This window comes from Leopardus geoffroyi, chromosome B3, assembly GCF_018350155.1.
Source record: "Leopardus geoffroyi isolate Oge1 chromosome B3, O.geoffroyi_Oge1_pat1.0, whole genome shotgun sequence".
Lineage (NCBI taxonomy): Eukaryota > Metazoa > Chordata > Mammalia > Carnivora > Felidae > Leopardus > Leopardus geoffroyi.
In genome coordinates this window covers 4,484,185-4,499,272 of record NC_059337.1, presented here as the reverse complement: position 1 = coordinate 4,499,272, position 15,088 = coordinate 4,484,185, and the positions used below count along the sequence as shown (strand labels likewise).

General features: G+C 42.8%; 1 protein-coding gene across 2 annotated transcripts in view; it reads left to right on the top strand.

The window, feature by feature from the left end:
- Positions 1 to 15,088, top strand: part of PDE8A (phosphodiesterase 8A) — a 155,326-nt gene that overhangs the window by 58,815 nt on the left and 81,423 nt on the right. For both annotated transcript variants that reach the window (XM_045448645.1, XM_045448644.1), the window contains exon 2: positions 14,868 to 14,924. In XM_045448645.1, the coding sequence (XP_045304601.1) occupies positions 14,868 to 14,924 (57 nt within the window). The remainder of the gene's footprint in view (positions 1 to 14,867; positions 14,925 to 15,088) is intronic.

The following is a 15,088-nucleotide window of genomic DNA, read 5'->3' as shown; positions in this document are numbered from 1 at the left end:
AGTAACTCATTTCCCCTCGTAGATACACAAATTGTAGATGCAGATGCTTCTTCTTCCATTTTCTCTCAAGAACTCTTAAAATAGTAGAGACTTTCCCTCTCTCTCTCTCTCTCTCTCTCTCTCTCTCAAAAGTAAAAAAATAAAAATGTTTAAAAAAACAGAAGTGACTTGAGCCAGTGATCTTTGTTTATGTGTTTTGTAACATTTAAAATATCTGTTCAAATTTCCTGCTTACGTACCTTCTTTAAAAATTGCTGGAACCTAACAATCCTTGATGAGCTTGATTTCTTTTCCTAGCTGAATTCTGATTCAGAGGGTTGAATTATCCCGCCCAGTAGTTAGCATATTAGCATCAGCTGCGTGTGCAAGGCTCTCTCCACGTGGTTATTGTCTGGTTATTTCTTCCTCATCTTCAGGCATTCTTTATATATCGTAAGTATGAGTACTTTGTCGGTCATATGTTTTGTAAATACCTTCTCCCATTCTGTGTCTGACCTTTTCTTTTTTCTTTCTTTCTTTTTTTAAGTTTATTTATTTATTTTGAGAGAGAGAGGGAGAGAGAGTACAAGGGAGTACGAGCAGGGGAGGGGCAGAGAGAGAGAGAGAATGAGAGAGAACCCCCAAGCAGGCTCCATGCTCCACACTGAGCTTGATGTGGGGCTGGATCTCACGACTGTGAGATCAAGACCTGAGCCGAAATCAAGAGTCAGGCACTTAACCGACTGAGCCACCCAGGTATCCCTATGGCTGACCTTTTCATTCCCTTACTAGGGTCTTTTGATGAACAGAAGTTCTTAATTTTAAAATCTAACTTATCAAGGTTTTCCTTTATGCTTAGTGCTGTTTGTGCTTAAGAAATCCCTGCCTAAATCAAAAAGAATGAAATCTTGCCATTTGCAACTATGTGGATGGAACTGGAGGGTATTATGCTAAGTGAAATTAGTCAGAGAAAGACAAAAATCACATGACTTCACTCATATGAGGACTTTAAGAGACAAGACAGATGAACATAAGGGAAGGGAAACAAAAATAATATAAAAACAGGGAGGGGGACAAAACAGAAGAGACTCATAAATATGGAGAACAAACTGAGGGTTGCTGGAGGGGTTGTGGGAGGGGGAATGGGCTAAAATGGGTAAAGGGCATCAAGGAATCTACTCCTGAAATCATTGTTGCACTGTATGCTAACTAATTTGGATGTAAATTTTAAAAAATTAAAAAAAAAAAAATCCCTGCCTACTCCCAAGGTTACTCTTTTTTTGTGGTTTGGTTATTTTTATGTTTCTCCACTCCATTTCCCTCCCTGCCTACTGTAGATCATCATTTTTATGTGCTTAGTATATGTTATTTCATTTTGTGTGTTGTTATAAAGTATGTATTGTTGTTATGTGCTTATTATGTATTTTTAATTTTTGTAAACGGTATTCCAGATCTCATTCTGTTTCTTTTTTTGCTTAGCGTATGTTTTTAAGATCCAGCATATTACTGTCTCCTGGTTAGATATACACATATTGCCTGCAACTCTGCTACTATGCAGAACTCTGGACAAACTTCTGTGCACATATCCCTTACAGATCTTTGTTAATAGACCCCAAATTCTCACTTCTGGGTCATAGGGTATGCAGATACAGGCATTTTTGGCTTAACCTCAGTAATGAGCTCCTGAACACCACATGCTCTAAGTGAAAAGTTCAACTAGGAGCCATTACTTAACTCGTCTCAGTGGGAAACTTTGACAATTTGTTATAAGTCAACTCAAACCTCCAACCTGTTTCCTAAAGCATAATTGAGACTAACTGAAGCCCTCTACGCAATAATATTGTAACATGTTAGCACGTAAATGCTTAAAACATGCTTAAAACATCGCTTTATGATCACCAGATGTTGTGGGTATTGACAAGCGGCTGCTGTGGATGCAGTGATGAGAGCGGTTTGCCTGCCCTCCTGTACGACCCAGAGGAAGGCAGAGAGCGACCGCGTGGAGGGTGGTGCTTGGAGGCCTCCTTTGCACAGCAGCTTCGGGAGGTGCACATCCCCTTTGCCACTCCGTGCTTTCCAGAATGCTTGTACGATTTGACTACTTGATGATGTAACGAGGGTATTTGGATTGTAACTTGAGACCTTCCTGCACATCATTTTGTTAAAAATGTATTGGACTTCCAGTTTCTGGATCTGCACATAAGGAGCTTGAGATTCACGGTTTTGTCCTAACGATAAGTAAAAAGCTGAAGAGACTGAAGAATCAACAACTCTTCTCTTTTTTTTTTTTTTTTAGTTTAATTATTTTTGAGAGAGAGAGCGCGAGCATGAGTGGGGAGGGGCAGAGAGAGAGGGAGACACAGAATCCGAAACAGGCCCCAGCCTCCGAGCCATCAGCACAGAGCCCGACGCGGGGCTCAAACCCATGAACCGCGAGATCATGACCTGAGCCGAAGTCGGACGCTTAACCGATTGAGCCACCCAGATGCCCCATAGCTCTTCTTAAATCCATAAGGGAAGACACAGTGGCCCCAAGATTGGAGAGCCGGGAGAATACAAGGAGTCACTGCCTACCAGAGACTCAGGAATGGAAGCCACTCAGGAGTGCTGGGGTAGGAAAGCCTGGGCTGTAATCGATAAATCGCTGGAGGCTTAATGCACCAACTCGGAGAGAAGTAGAACCTTTCGAGGGACCGTGACATGAGAGGAGGACGCACAGTATTGTGAGGTTTGCCTCTGGGAGCTTTACAAGATTCCCATGGTGAATATCAGAAAGAAAATATGTTGTCTACAAGAAACTCCCTTTCAATACAAAGACACATACACATTAAATGGATAAAGATATGCCATGCTAACACTAATCAAAAGCAAACAAGTGCAGCTGCACTAATTTCAGACGGAGCAGACTTCCAAGTAAGGAAAGTTATCAGGGAGACAAAAGGACACCGCGTAATGATAAGCAAGTCAGCTCTCCAAGAAGACATAACAACCCTTTATACGTATGCCCCCAACAACAGAGCATCAAACCGAGTGAGACAGAGACCAATAGAACCGTAAGGAGAAATAGACGAGTTCACTATCGTAGTAAGGAACCTCAACACGCTTCTTTCAGAAATGGACCTATCCAGCAGGCGGAAAATCAGTTAAGGACGTAATGGAACTCAACACCACCATCAATCAACTGGATATAATTGACATCTACAGACGACTTCATCTAACAGCAGAGTACATGTTTTTCCCCCACTCAGGCTCATACAGAGCATTCACCAAAATAGACCGTGTTCTGGGCCATTACACTGTAACAGATTTGAACGAATAGAAATCCTACAGTGTCTGCTTAGACCACATTGCAATTAAACTAGTAATAACAAAGATAACCAGAAAGTCCCCACATATGTGGGGACTACACAACACACTTCTAAATAACACATGGGTCAAAGAAGATATCTCAAAAAGAAATTCACAAATGAAAATTAAACACAGCTTATCAAGATTTGTGGGATACAGCAAAGCAGTGCTTAGAAATTTGTGGCATTGAATGCATATACTAAAAAAGAAGATTGATCTAAAATTAGTAAACTAATGGGGCGCCTGGGTGGCTTAGTCGGTTAAGGGTCCAACATTGGCTCAGGTCATGATCCTGCGGTCCGTGGGTTCGAGCCCCGCGTCGGGCTCTGTGCTGACAGCTCAGAGCCTGGAGCCTGCTTTGGATTCTGTGTCTCCCTCTCTCTGCCCTTTCCCCCGCTTGTGCTCTCTGTCTCTCTTGCTCTCAAAAATAAATAAACATAAACATTTTTTTTTTAATTAGTAACTTAAGTTACCACCTTAGGAAACTTGGGGGGAAAAGGAAGAGCAAGTTAAATCCAAAGTAAGCAGAAGAAATAATAAGAATTAAAACAGTAATTAGTGAAATTGAAATCAGTAGAGAAAAATTAATGAATCCAAAAGCTGGTTCTTTGAAAAGATCGGTAAGATTGATGAGTCAGGCTAGCTAAAAAAGAGAATAGACACAAATTCCTAATATCAGAAATAAAAGAGGGAACTTCACTACAGATCCCTTGGAGGTTAAAAGGGTAATAAAGAAATGCTGTGAATAATTCTGTGCCCACAAATATGACAACCTAGATGAAATGGACCAATTCCTTGAAAGACACAAACTGTCAAAACTCACACGAGAACTTGATCTGAATAGGCCTAGATCTCTTGAAGAAATTAAGTCAATCATTAATAGCCTTCCAAAACAGAAAGTACCAGGCCTACATGGCTTTACTAGTAAATTCTACCAAACATTTAAAGAAGAAATTATACTAATTCTTTAGTATCTCTTTCAGAAGGTAGAAGCAGAGGGAATACTTCCTGACTCATTCTGTGAGGCCAGCATTACCTTGATATCAAAGCCAGATTTACAAGGAAACTATAGACCAATATCTTTCATGAGCATAGATGTAAAAATTCTCAACAAAGTATTAGCAAATCAAGTAAAAAAAAAAAAAAGTATCAAAAGAATTATATACCACAACCAAGTGGACTTTATCCTAGGTAAGCAAAGCTGGTGGTTAAACATTAGAAAATCAGTTAATGTAATCTAGCACATCAGTAGCCTAAAAAGGAAAAATTACACGATCATATCAATAAATGCAATAAAAGCATCTGAAAGAATCCAAAACTGATTCATGGTAAAAACAAAACTCTCAGTAAACTTGGAATAGAGGGGAACTTCCTCAACGTGGTAAGGAAACCCTGTAGCTCACATCATAGTTAATGATGCGAAACTTGAAGCTTTCCTGCCAAGATCAGGGACAGGGCAATGATGGGTCGCCTCTCACCACTCCTTTTCAGCATCATACTGGGTGTTCTTGCTAAGGCAGTGAGACAAGAAAAGGAAATAAAAGGGGTACAGTTGGGAAGGAAGACCTAAAACTTTCTGTTTCTAGATGACATCATTTAGGTAGAAAATCCAAAACAATCAGCAGAAAAACTAGCTTTTGACAGACTTAATAAGTGATTGTAGCAAGGTGGCAGGATACAAGGTTACTATAAGTCACTTGCTTTCCTGTATACTAACAACAAACAAGGAGAATTTGAAATTAAAAACAAATCATTTATATCAGTCCCCCCCCAAAAAACGAACAAAATATTTATTAGTATAAATCTAATAAAATACGTGTAGGATCTGTAGGAGGAAAACCACAACATTCTGATGAACAACATCAAAGAAGGGCTAAATAAATGGAGAGATATTCCATATTTGTGGGTATGAAAACTCAGTATTGTCAAGATGTCAGTGTTTTCCAACTTGATCTATGGATTCAGTGCAATCCCAGTCAGAATCCCCAGCAAGTTACTTTATGGTTATTGACAAACTGACTCTAATGTTTACATGGAGAGGCAAAAGACCCAGAATAGCCAGCACAATATTAAAGGAGAAGAACCAGGCTTGGTGACCAGTTCCCGACTTAAAGACTCACTGAAAGTTACAGTAATTGAGACATTGGGGTATTGGTGAAAAAAAATAGACAAATAGATCAGTGGATCAGAATAGAGAGCCCGGAAATAGACCCACATAAATAGAGTCACCTGGTCTTTGACAAAGGAGCAAAGGCATTACAATGGAACAATGATAGTCGCTTCAATATATGATGCTAGAACAATTGCACATCCACGTGCAAAATAATGAATTTAGACACCCACCTTATTTGCTTCACAAAAATCAACTCAAAATGAATTACAGACCTAAAAGCAAAATGTAAAACTATGAAACTTCTAGAGGCGAAAATCTGGATGACCTTGGGTGCGGTGATGCCTTTGTAGATACAACAGCAATGAATAGATAAAACATCCGTAAAAGAAATGACTGATAAACTGAACTTTATTAGAATTAAAAACTTCTGCCCAATGAAAGACAACATTAAGAGCCTTAAAAGATGAGCCACAGACTGGGAGAAAATATTTGCAAAAAATGTATCTGATAAACCACTGTTGTCCAGAATATACAAAGAGCTTTAAAAAACTCAACCGTAAGAAAGTTGAAAACATAGCAGCCAAACAAAAACATGCATAAGGATGTTTATAGTAGCTTCGTTCTTAATTGCTAAAACCTAGAAGCCACCAAGATGTCCTTTAGTAGGTAAATGGATAAATGGATACATCAGACAGTGGAATGTTTTGCAGCACTAAAAAGGAATGAACTATTAAGCCATGAAAGGTGTGGAGGAACCTTAAATGCATTTACTAAGTGAAAGAAACCAATATGGAAAGGCTACATACTTGTATGATTCCAACTATATGACAGCCTGGAAAAAAGCTAAACTCTGGAGACGAAAAATTAAGTGGTGGCTGGAGGTGGGAGAGATGAATAGGCAGGATTTTTAGGGCAGTGAAAACACTCCTTATGATATTATAATGATGGATGTATATCATTATACATTTGTTTGCATCCCAGAATGTACCACGCTGAGGGAAGCGTAAGGTAAAATACGGATTTGGGCTGATTATGATGTGTCAGTGTGGGTAAATCTTTGGTAAAAAACAAAACAAACAACAAGAAACTACCATTCTGTTCAGTGGTGGTGATGATGGGGAGGGAGGGCTATACATTATGAGGGTAAAGGATATTCCTTACTGTACCTGCTTTTTAGTTTTGATGTAAACCTAAAACTACTGTGGAAAAAAGTCTTAAAAGGTATCGGGAGGATGTTTGGAGGATGTAAACATACGTTTTCCTATAGAAATACCAGGTAACTTGTGCTCAAGGTTTTGCCTTAAGACCCTCAAAAAGAGTATCCCTGGCAGAACACATCCTCCCTGGGAAACTTTGTCCTGGGCCGTCGCCGCTCTTTGCAGTGACAGGGGAGGCAGGGATTATCTGAAGCTTGGGGCCAAGGCCCCAGCCATCCTCCCCCCTCCAGCCCCCATCCCTAATCTTGATCCGAGGCCTCCTCTGCCTCGGGGCTTCTTCACGTCCTCTGTTGATGTCAGACATTTGCCGTGTACTTCCTCTCTGCCCTGGGCTTTCTCCTCTCAGACCCCAAGTTCGGTCTTCTTTGGGACATAAGAAAACAACTTTTCCCTTGATTTTTCAGTGCTGGTTATTTGCAGTTTAGAATTAGACATAATTGGTAGTGAAAGTATTCCAAAAAGAAGCTTTAAAGAACTCAGTGTTACTTATGAAAAACCGTGGAGGTCAGTGAAAATACTCGGGGAGCCCTGCGACAGGGCTCCTGTGGGAGATGGTGCCCCCAGCGGGGCCGCGGACTGCGACCAGAGGGTGTCCTGCTCTGACGCAGCAAGGCGGTCGGGCGGTCGGGCTCTGGCAGACTTTCTCGAGTTACCGTTCAGTCTGGAAACCCGCCTTCTGGCCAAAGCCACGTGGGTCGCCGCCACACCTGCTAAGGATCTTGGCTGCTGTAGAGCCAGCGCAGGGGGGCCGGGGATGCCTGTGCGGCCCCTTCCGCTAGCGCCGGTAGATGCCGGCTGTGGCGCACTTGACCGGGTCAAGTCCTCCTTTCGTCCTCACGGTCACGGTTTTCTGGGCGAGGCCGAGCGGAGTGGAGAAACTTGCCTAAAGACACACAGCTTCTCAGGGGCCAGAGTGTAACCCCCCATCTGTCCAAACTCAGGAACACTGGTCATGGGGACTGTTTGGGTGATTCTACACAATCCGTTCTATCATGGGCGTGGCCGTTGTTAGCGTAGTCCCATCGGGTATCTTCTAGGCGCATCGGCTGACCCCGGAAAGCCTCGGAAAGCCGTCCGGGTGCCGGCAGCAGTCAGCAGGTGTGCGGGCAGCGGAGCCTCCTGAACGAGGCTCGCTGTCATCTGTGCAGCAGGTGACATGGACACCAGCGATAAACGTGACACCCCCACCCAGTGAGAGGCAGGACGCTCATTTGTTCACTTACAGCCAGGAATACTTCTTGTCCGTGCCCGGATCATCTATACCCGCTGGATTCCGTTTTTCTCCTGGAGGGGGTTCTGAGCCTCTGGCTCCCCTCCCCCGGCAGCCTGTCACCCCCCTTCTCATTCTGACAGGATGATGCTCAAGTGATCGGCTCCTCTTTTCTGAGGGGTGGAGGAGAGGTGGGTCCTCGGCCTCCAACATGTTACACCTCAGATGGCCGAGTTGGGATGTGAGGATTCTTACGTTTCAGGGACACATTTAAAAAAAAAAAAAAAAAAAAAAAAGCTTAAGGTTGGGTTATCTTACAATTGGCTGTTCTCATTTTTTCTGTTCAATTTTCTTGTTTCACCTTCAGAGGCAGTGTTCCCTTCAGGGTTTGGGGAAATCTTTATTTGTCCGTTGTTCCAAGTACATGAGTATGATATTTAAGACGTAGGTTCTATTTCTTACATTATTTCAAGGCAGCGTGAAGTTAATGGTTCTTATTAGAGATTACCTTAGTGCTCTGAAAGAAACTGGCTCTTTGGAAAAATGCAGTTTTAAAAACGCCTTTCAGGGGCGCCTGGGTGGCTCAGTCACTTAAGTGTCCGACTCTTGGGTTTGGCTCAGGTCGTGATCTCATGGTCGGCAGGATCAAGCCCCACGCTTGAGAGCCTTCCTCTCTCTCTTCCCTCCTCCGTTAGCATGCACACACATGCGCGCGCTCTCTCTCTCTCTCTCTCTCTCTCTCTCAAATAACATCAAAAAAAATAACAAAAAAAGTAAAAATGCCTTACATGTGTGCGTGTGTGGCAACTTGTAGTTTCATAGCAAAAGCTCCTTGGAAAATCTTTTCTGTGGATCCTTTAGAACGTATTGGGCATTTCCTCACGGTCGGGCATTACGTTAAACTCTTTAAATAGTTCACTTAATCCAGACACCATTTTTTGCTGAACAATATGAGTTTGGGAAAAAAGGACCCCCGAACAGTTTTGCCCTGGCGTGTGACTTGATTTTAGCATTCATATGGGGAAACATAAAAGGCCCCTTGTAAATATTTGCCGTTTAAGTTGACTGAAGGGACAATTAAGAACAGGTAAGGAGAGAAAAAAGAGACACAAACAGTTGGGATAGATGTGGAGCCTTCGGGCCGCTCTCGGAGTACCTGGGAGGGCAGTTAGGAGCTCCGCTTCGGGGTGGGTCCTGGTGCCATCTTGTGGGTGGATCTGGAAAGGACCAAGCCGACCCACACCAGCTTCCACCAGGATGCCTTGCATAACCCCAAATTTCCACGCAACAGTGAAATAAAACTGCAAGTCAGATACCAGAACTCCGGTCTGGGAGCCAGTAGATTTGATTACGTCCTGTCCGTCAGGGGGTCCTGATCACCCTTCCTCCCAAACAGCCCAAATCCACATACTCGTCTCCGTGGCAACTCCTGGGCCAGGCTGCCATCCTCTCTCACTTGGACTGTGGAAGCCTCCTCACTGGTCTCCTCGCCTTTGCTGTCACCTTCGCATTGTCCATTCCCCACCGGGGATCTGTTTAAAATATAAAGGGGATCCGTTTAAAGAGGTCTATTTAAAAAACAAAAATTAGAGGGGGACACCTGGGTGGCTCAGTCGGTTGGGCAGCCGGCTTCAGCTCAGGTCATGATCTCATCATCCATGGGTTCAAGCCCCGCATCAGGCCCTGTGTGCTGACAGCTCAGAGCCTGGAGCCAGCTTCAGATTCTGTGTCTCCCTCTCTTTCTGCCCCTCCCCTGCTCACACTCTGTCTCTCTCAAAAATAAACATTAAAAAAAATTTTTTTTAATAAAGATAAAAATTAGATCCTATCATTTCCTTGTATAAAACTCCCTAGTGCTTTTTATGAAATTCAGGATAAAACCCAAGTTTCTTGTCCTGGCTTCGAAAGCTCTGCATCTTTTGGCTCCTGCCTAGCCATGACCTCATCTCCTCCCTCTTCCCTGTCCTTTCCTCGAATGCTCCCCGTTCCCACCATGGGTCCCATGCACCCCGTTTCCTCTGTCTGGCGCTCCTTCCCCTGTTCCTCGAATGTCTGGCTCCTTTATCATGCAGATCTCCTATTCCACATTGCTGCCACAGAGAGGCCTTCCTGGACTCTGATTCAAAATAGCACCCCAGTTCCTCTTCCATCACATCTCCCCCTGGTGGGTAGAGACACTGTCTGTCTTGTTCTCAGTTGGATGTTGAATGCCTGGGAAACCATGGGCGAATGCTGACTTCTGGGTTCTTGGTCTTATTCTTCTAGATCTAGGCTAGGGTCGGGTGATTTTAGGCCTTCCCCAGTGGAGCACGAAAAGACCACAGGAATCCAGTCCCTGTGAATTGGGACTTGTTCTCACCATTGTCACTTACCAACTGTTTAACCACACTGCACTGAGCTTTAGTTTTTCATCAATGAGATGGAGTTAACAAGCTTGCCTGACTCATAGAGTAAGGACTAAATTGGATTTAAATAGGACTGGAAGCGGAGTATTGAGTACATAATAGGCTCCCTCTTTCTCTATTAAAACTCTACCATGTTGTCATTGTGTACATTTGCCTCTTCTACTCAAGGCCAGGGGTGGGCACTTCTTTGCGCTCCCAGCATCTAGCTCTGTGCTTGGCTTAAAGCACAATAGTAGGTAATCCACAGATGTCTGGATTAATTTTGACTCTTCCCCCCCCCCCAAGAACTGGTGTCTCCTGACTCTTGCCTAGGTTGTGTTCTTTTGACCAAGTTAAGAGAAGTGGGCACTCTTTGCCCAGAGAAAGAAAGACAAGAGGGCCAGGCAAAGTACAGGGAAAATCTGGAAGGATAGGCTGGTTGGGGACAAACTCTTGATTTATGTCTGTGCTCTATAGTTCCTAGGTTTGTATACAATCAATATAAGTTGATCTCAGCATTCACTTTGTTTCTAATAAAGGGAATGTAGGAAAAAGATCACATGATTCTTTTGTGGCTCCTAGTACTCATTAGGCTTTCATAAAAAATTCTTCCTTCCTTGATGTCCCCTCATGAAATAAAGTATGCATGAAAATATTCTGAAAACTGGAAGTGCTGTGTTACATATACATGTGTACGTAGAAACTAGTATGACTGATTTCTAGATAAATGATTGATTCAGAAAGATGAGCTGTTGAGTAAACATTCATTCAAAAAGATTTCTTAAATGCCTACCATGTGCCAAGGACTCTTTTGGGTGTTGGAAGAACAGCAGTGAATAAAGCAGATAAATCCCTGTAGATAGATCTTACATTCTAGTGGGAGAGACAGAAAATAAAGAGGGTAAATAGTATGTGAAGTTTTGCAAATGACGATTAAGAGCTACAGAGGAAAAAAAAAAAAGGCAGGCAAGGGATAGGGAGGGTTGGGGGAACAGAAATTTTAGGCTGGTTAGTATCATGTATCTCTTTTCTTTCCCACTCCCACCCATGATCCAGATTGCTAACCCTAGTTTGGCCTTCTACTGTCACTTGTTTTCTTGTTCGGTTGTGTTTTTTAAATTTTTTAAATGTTTGTTTATTTTTGAGAGTGAGAGAGACAGAGTACGAGCCGGGGAAGGGGAGAGAGACAGGGAGACACAGAATCCGAAGCAGGCTCCAGGCTCTGAGCTCCAGGCAGAGCCCAGCGTGGGGCTCTAGCTCACGAACTGCTAGATTATGACCTGAGCTGAAGTCAGACACTTAACCAACCGAGTCACCCAGGTGCCCCTTGCTGTCACTTGTGAATGTTCGGTCAGTTAGGCAAACAAAAGAAATCTGATAGGTGGTTTGTCAAAATTCCTAATTATTTATTTCATGTTTCTGTCAGCCATATTTACAAATATTACCTTATTAAAATACAAATAGACTTTTTACAATCTCTCTTTAATAATAAAAATAAATACATAAATATTTAAAAATCCAGAAGACTAAACAATTTGTACGATTACCAGTAGCAGCCAGTGAATATACTCTTATTTCTATATTGTCTAAAGATAACAATTGCTTTTGAAGCTGAAAGATTAAATCAAACCTGTGATATTAAAATTGATTTAAAAATGACTGTTCCCTTTTAAAATATTAACGTGCACAATAAATTATTATTAAAAGGGTTGCGACTTTGAAGCATCAGGTCAATTTGATGGTGATTTTCATGCACGACAAAAGGAGGAATACAAGAATCCTATAGTTCTGATCCCCTTTTCCAGAGCAGTTGGGAAGTTGTTTACTTTTTAAGGGCTCACTGCTGACGTCTGCTCACTGAGTAATGTCATCACATTTCCTGGTGGTGGTTATTTTGGGGGGGTGGGGGGCAGTGGTAAGTAGTTGTCCAGCTCTGCTGGGACACTGCTCAACAGAGGTCCTGAGAGCCGGATATATCCCGTAGACAGGATGTAAGGTTAAAATGCAATCTAGTTAAGTAAATAAAGTAAGTGTTCAGTGGTCAAATAGAGCTGCTGAAACATTAATGCTTTAAAATGATATCGGTAAAATCATGTTGAGGCAAAATTAATAGTCTTTTAAAAACCTATAACTTCTTCTATTTCTTAAAATTAATGCAGTGGTGTGTTATTTTCATGAGTTGAGATCATAAAGTTACACTGTCCTTTGTGAAAGTTATTTCATAACCCACTTTTGGTCTGGACCGTGTGCTCAGAGCTGTTTTCCTGGGAAGGACGAGGCTTTGTCCTGAGCCGTTCACACTTTTTGTCCTCTCAGCTTGTCAGCAACACCAGATGCACATATACATGTATTTTTTAAAACTTGCTAGTGGCTAACGTTTTTAAATGTTTGTGAATTACTACCTTCAACTTAATTTTTCTCCTCCTGGTTTCCTTCAGTTTGTATTGTTGACTTTCTCAAACTTAGTGATTTGAACGCTTGGTATATTTACTTCATTCTTGTTTCATGACAGAAGAATTTAAGGCTATGAGTCTTGCCTCTGAGTAAAACGTAGCAGTATCATGTAAGTTTTCATTATGTGATATTCTCATTTTTATTATTTTCCAGGTACTCTATATGTATAGTTTGCATTTCTCTCTCTGACCCAGCTATTACAAGTTAATGTGTAAAAAATTTTCAGGGTGGGGGTATTTGTCGATTTTGTTTAAACTTAACGTTTTTAATTTCTGGTTTGGTTGCATTATGGCTGAAGAATAAAAGCTGTACCATTTTTACTTTTAGGAATATGTTTCAAGGTTTTCTCTGTGACCTAGAATATCGTATGTTTTTATGCGATTCATAAATGTTTTCCTTCTCCCCTTTCAGACTTTCTTTTTTATCTCCTGGATCCTTCATAGCCAGTTTCATAAGTGTCCTCTGTCAGAGGCTACAGGTCCCAATTCAGGTCAAGGACACAAGTGCTGCCTGCGATGGCAGCATCGTGCCTGCTGTTGTGAGGTGTCTGCTTTCTCCTCTGAAACTGCCCCCCATACTATAGAAAGTCAGCGAAAATGATTTCTCTTCTCTTTTTCCTGTCATTTTCTTCCTTCTTGTATTTTCCAAGCAGTAGGTCCACATCATTCCTTGTTCTTTCATTCATTCATTCCTTTAAACTTTGTGAAAACCAGCAAGAAACTCATCAGATTGGTCTCCCTCGGTGCCTCTTGCTTTCCTTCTCGGTGCACCGAGGGAGTGTGAGGATTTAGACCAGACCTCTCTTTTAAGACTCTCCTGGCCCTCTGGGATCACGTCTCAAGACGTCTGGCTTCAGGACCCAGCTGTGCCCCTCACCGACAGGCTGGCCTGCGGGAGGATAGGCGGTGCCGTGGGAGGTCTGTTCTCCTCGGCCTTCCGCCCTGTCACAGAATCCCCCTCGATCTTGGTCTGCAGTAATGGCGGCCCTCATTCTTCTTAGGCCTTCTGAGAGATGAAATTAGCATAAAGCAAATCAGACACTAAGCTGGTGTCCCATGACTGGTAGACGTCAGCTTTTAGCAGTGAAAAAGAAACATGGACCCCCCCCCCACCACCACTGAGCAGGATTTGTTCCATGTGTTTACTGTAGGGGAGAGACTGGAGGTGGGCAGTCAGGTAGGAAATACCTTGCGGGAAGGCTCCTACATCTTGGTCTTCCACTGCAGATTTTTTTTTTTTTCCCCCTGTGGAATCATACCATCACCCGGAGGCCTGGTGATCCCCCAGTACGTACAGTGTTTCTGGAAATGTGTATCCTCTGGGTAGCAAGTCAGTGCCAGCGTCCATCACTTGGGGCTGTATTTCAGCCCCACGTTCCTGCTCCCTTGGGCTCCTTCATGAGGTGTGCAGACTGCCCAAACCTTCCAGGGGCCCTGGGTTTGCAGCAAAATCGCGGCTGCCACTTGCTGACTGGGTGGCCTTAAACAAGGTACTTGGAACCTCGGTTTTCCAGCTGCAAACCTCACTGTGTTACTGTGAAGATTCAGCGAGATGATGGATGCTCAGCTCTTGGCGTAACACCCAGGATAAGCCCTTCTGTTGGCGCTGTGATGGTCGTGACTCATTGGGGTTTGGTTGTGACATTTATCTTTGTGCGGTCTCGTTCTCAGTTCTCAAATAGATAAGCAATTATTGACGAGCGCTCTGCTCCCTGTAAAACCCAAGTGTCGACTGCTTCTCAACCGGGTTTCCTTGGCTCTGCTGTCGCACGGTTCTAACAGCTGGATTTCACTTTCTTTGTGCCATTTTCGATTAAGATTTCATTGTCCGTCAGGGGAAAGATAGAAGGAACCACTGTTCGTTCAGTGTCTAATTTGGGGGGACTCTTTATATTGGAAACTCATTTCATCTTTGTAACAAACGAGAAATTTTGGCTGAGGAAGGTTGAGTAAATCGCTTAGAATCACACGCAGCTAGGAAAAGAGCCAGGATCAGATTCCTGTTACCTCTCCCTCCATACTCCTGCACCTTTCCTGGGAATCTGGGAATCTGTGTAACAACTATTGAATTTATGTAATGTTTTCTCTGGAGTAGAAATTTTGCTTTCATCTGTGGCACTTACCTTTAAAACGATCTTTTTAAAAACACATCTTTTCTTACAGGTAGCCATTGCTGACGTGCAGTTTGGCCCCATGAGATTTCATCCAGATCAACTCCAGGTAGTAAGAAACCATGCTGTGCCCTAAACATACTGATTTTCTCCAAAGAGGGGGGAGGGCGAGGCCCTAACGTTGAAAATAGTTTCCTATTTTAGCTAATGGTATTGGTTCAACACTAAATTTCCTAAACCTGATCATAGTACTCTAGTCATAGAAGAGAATGT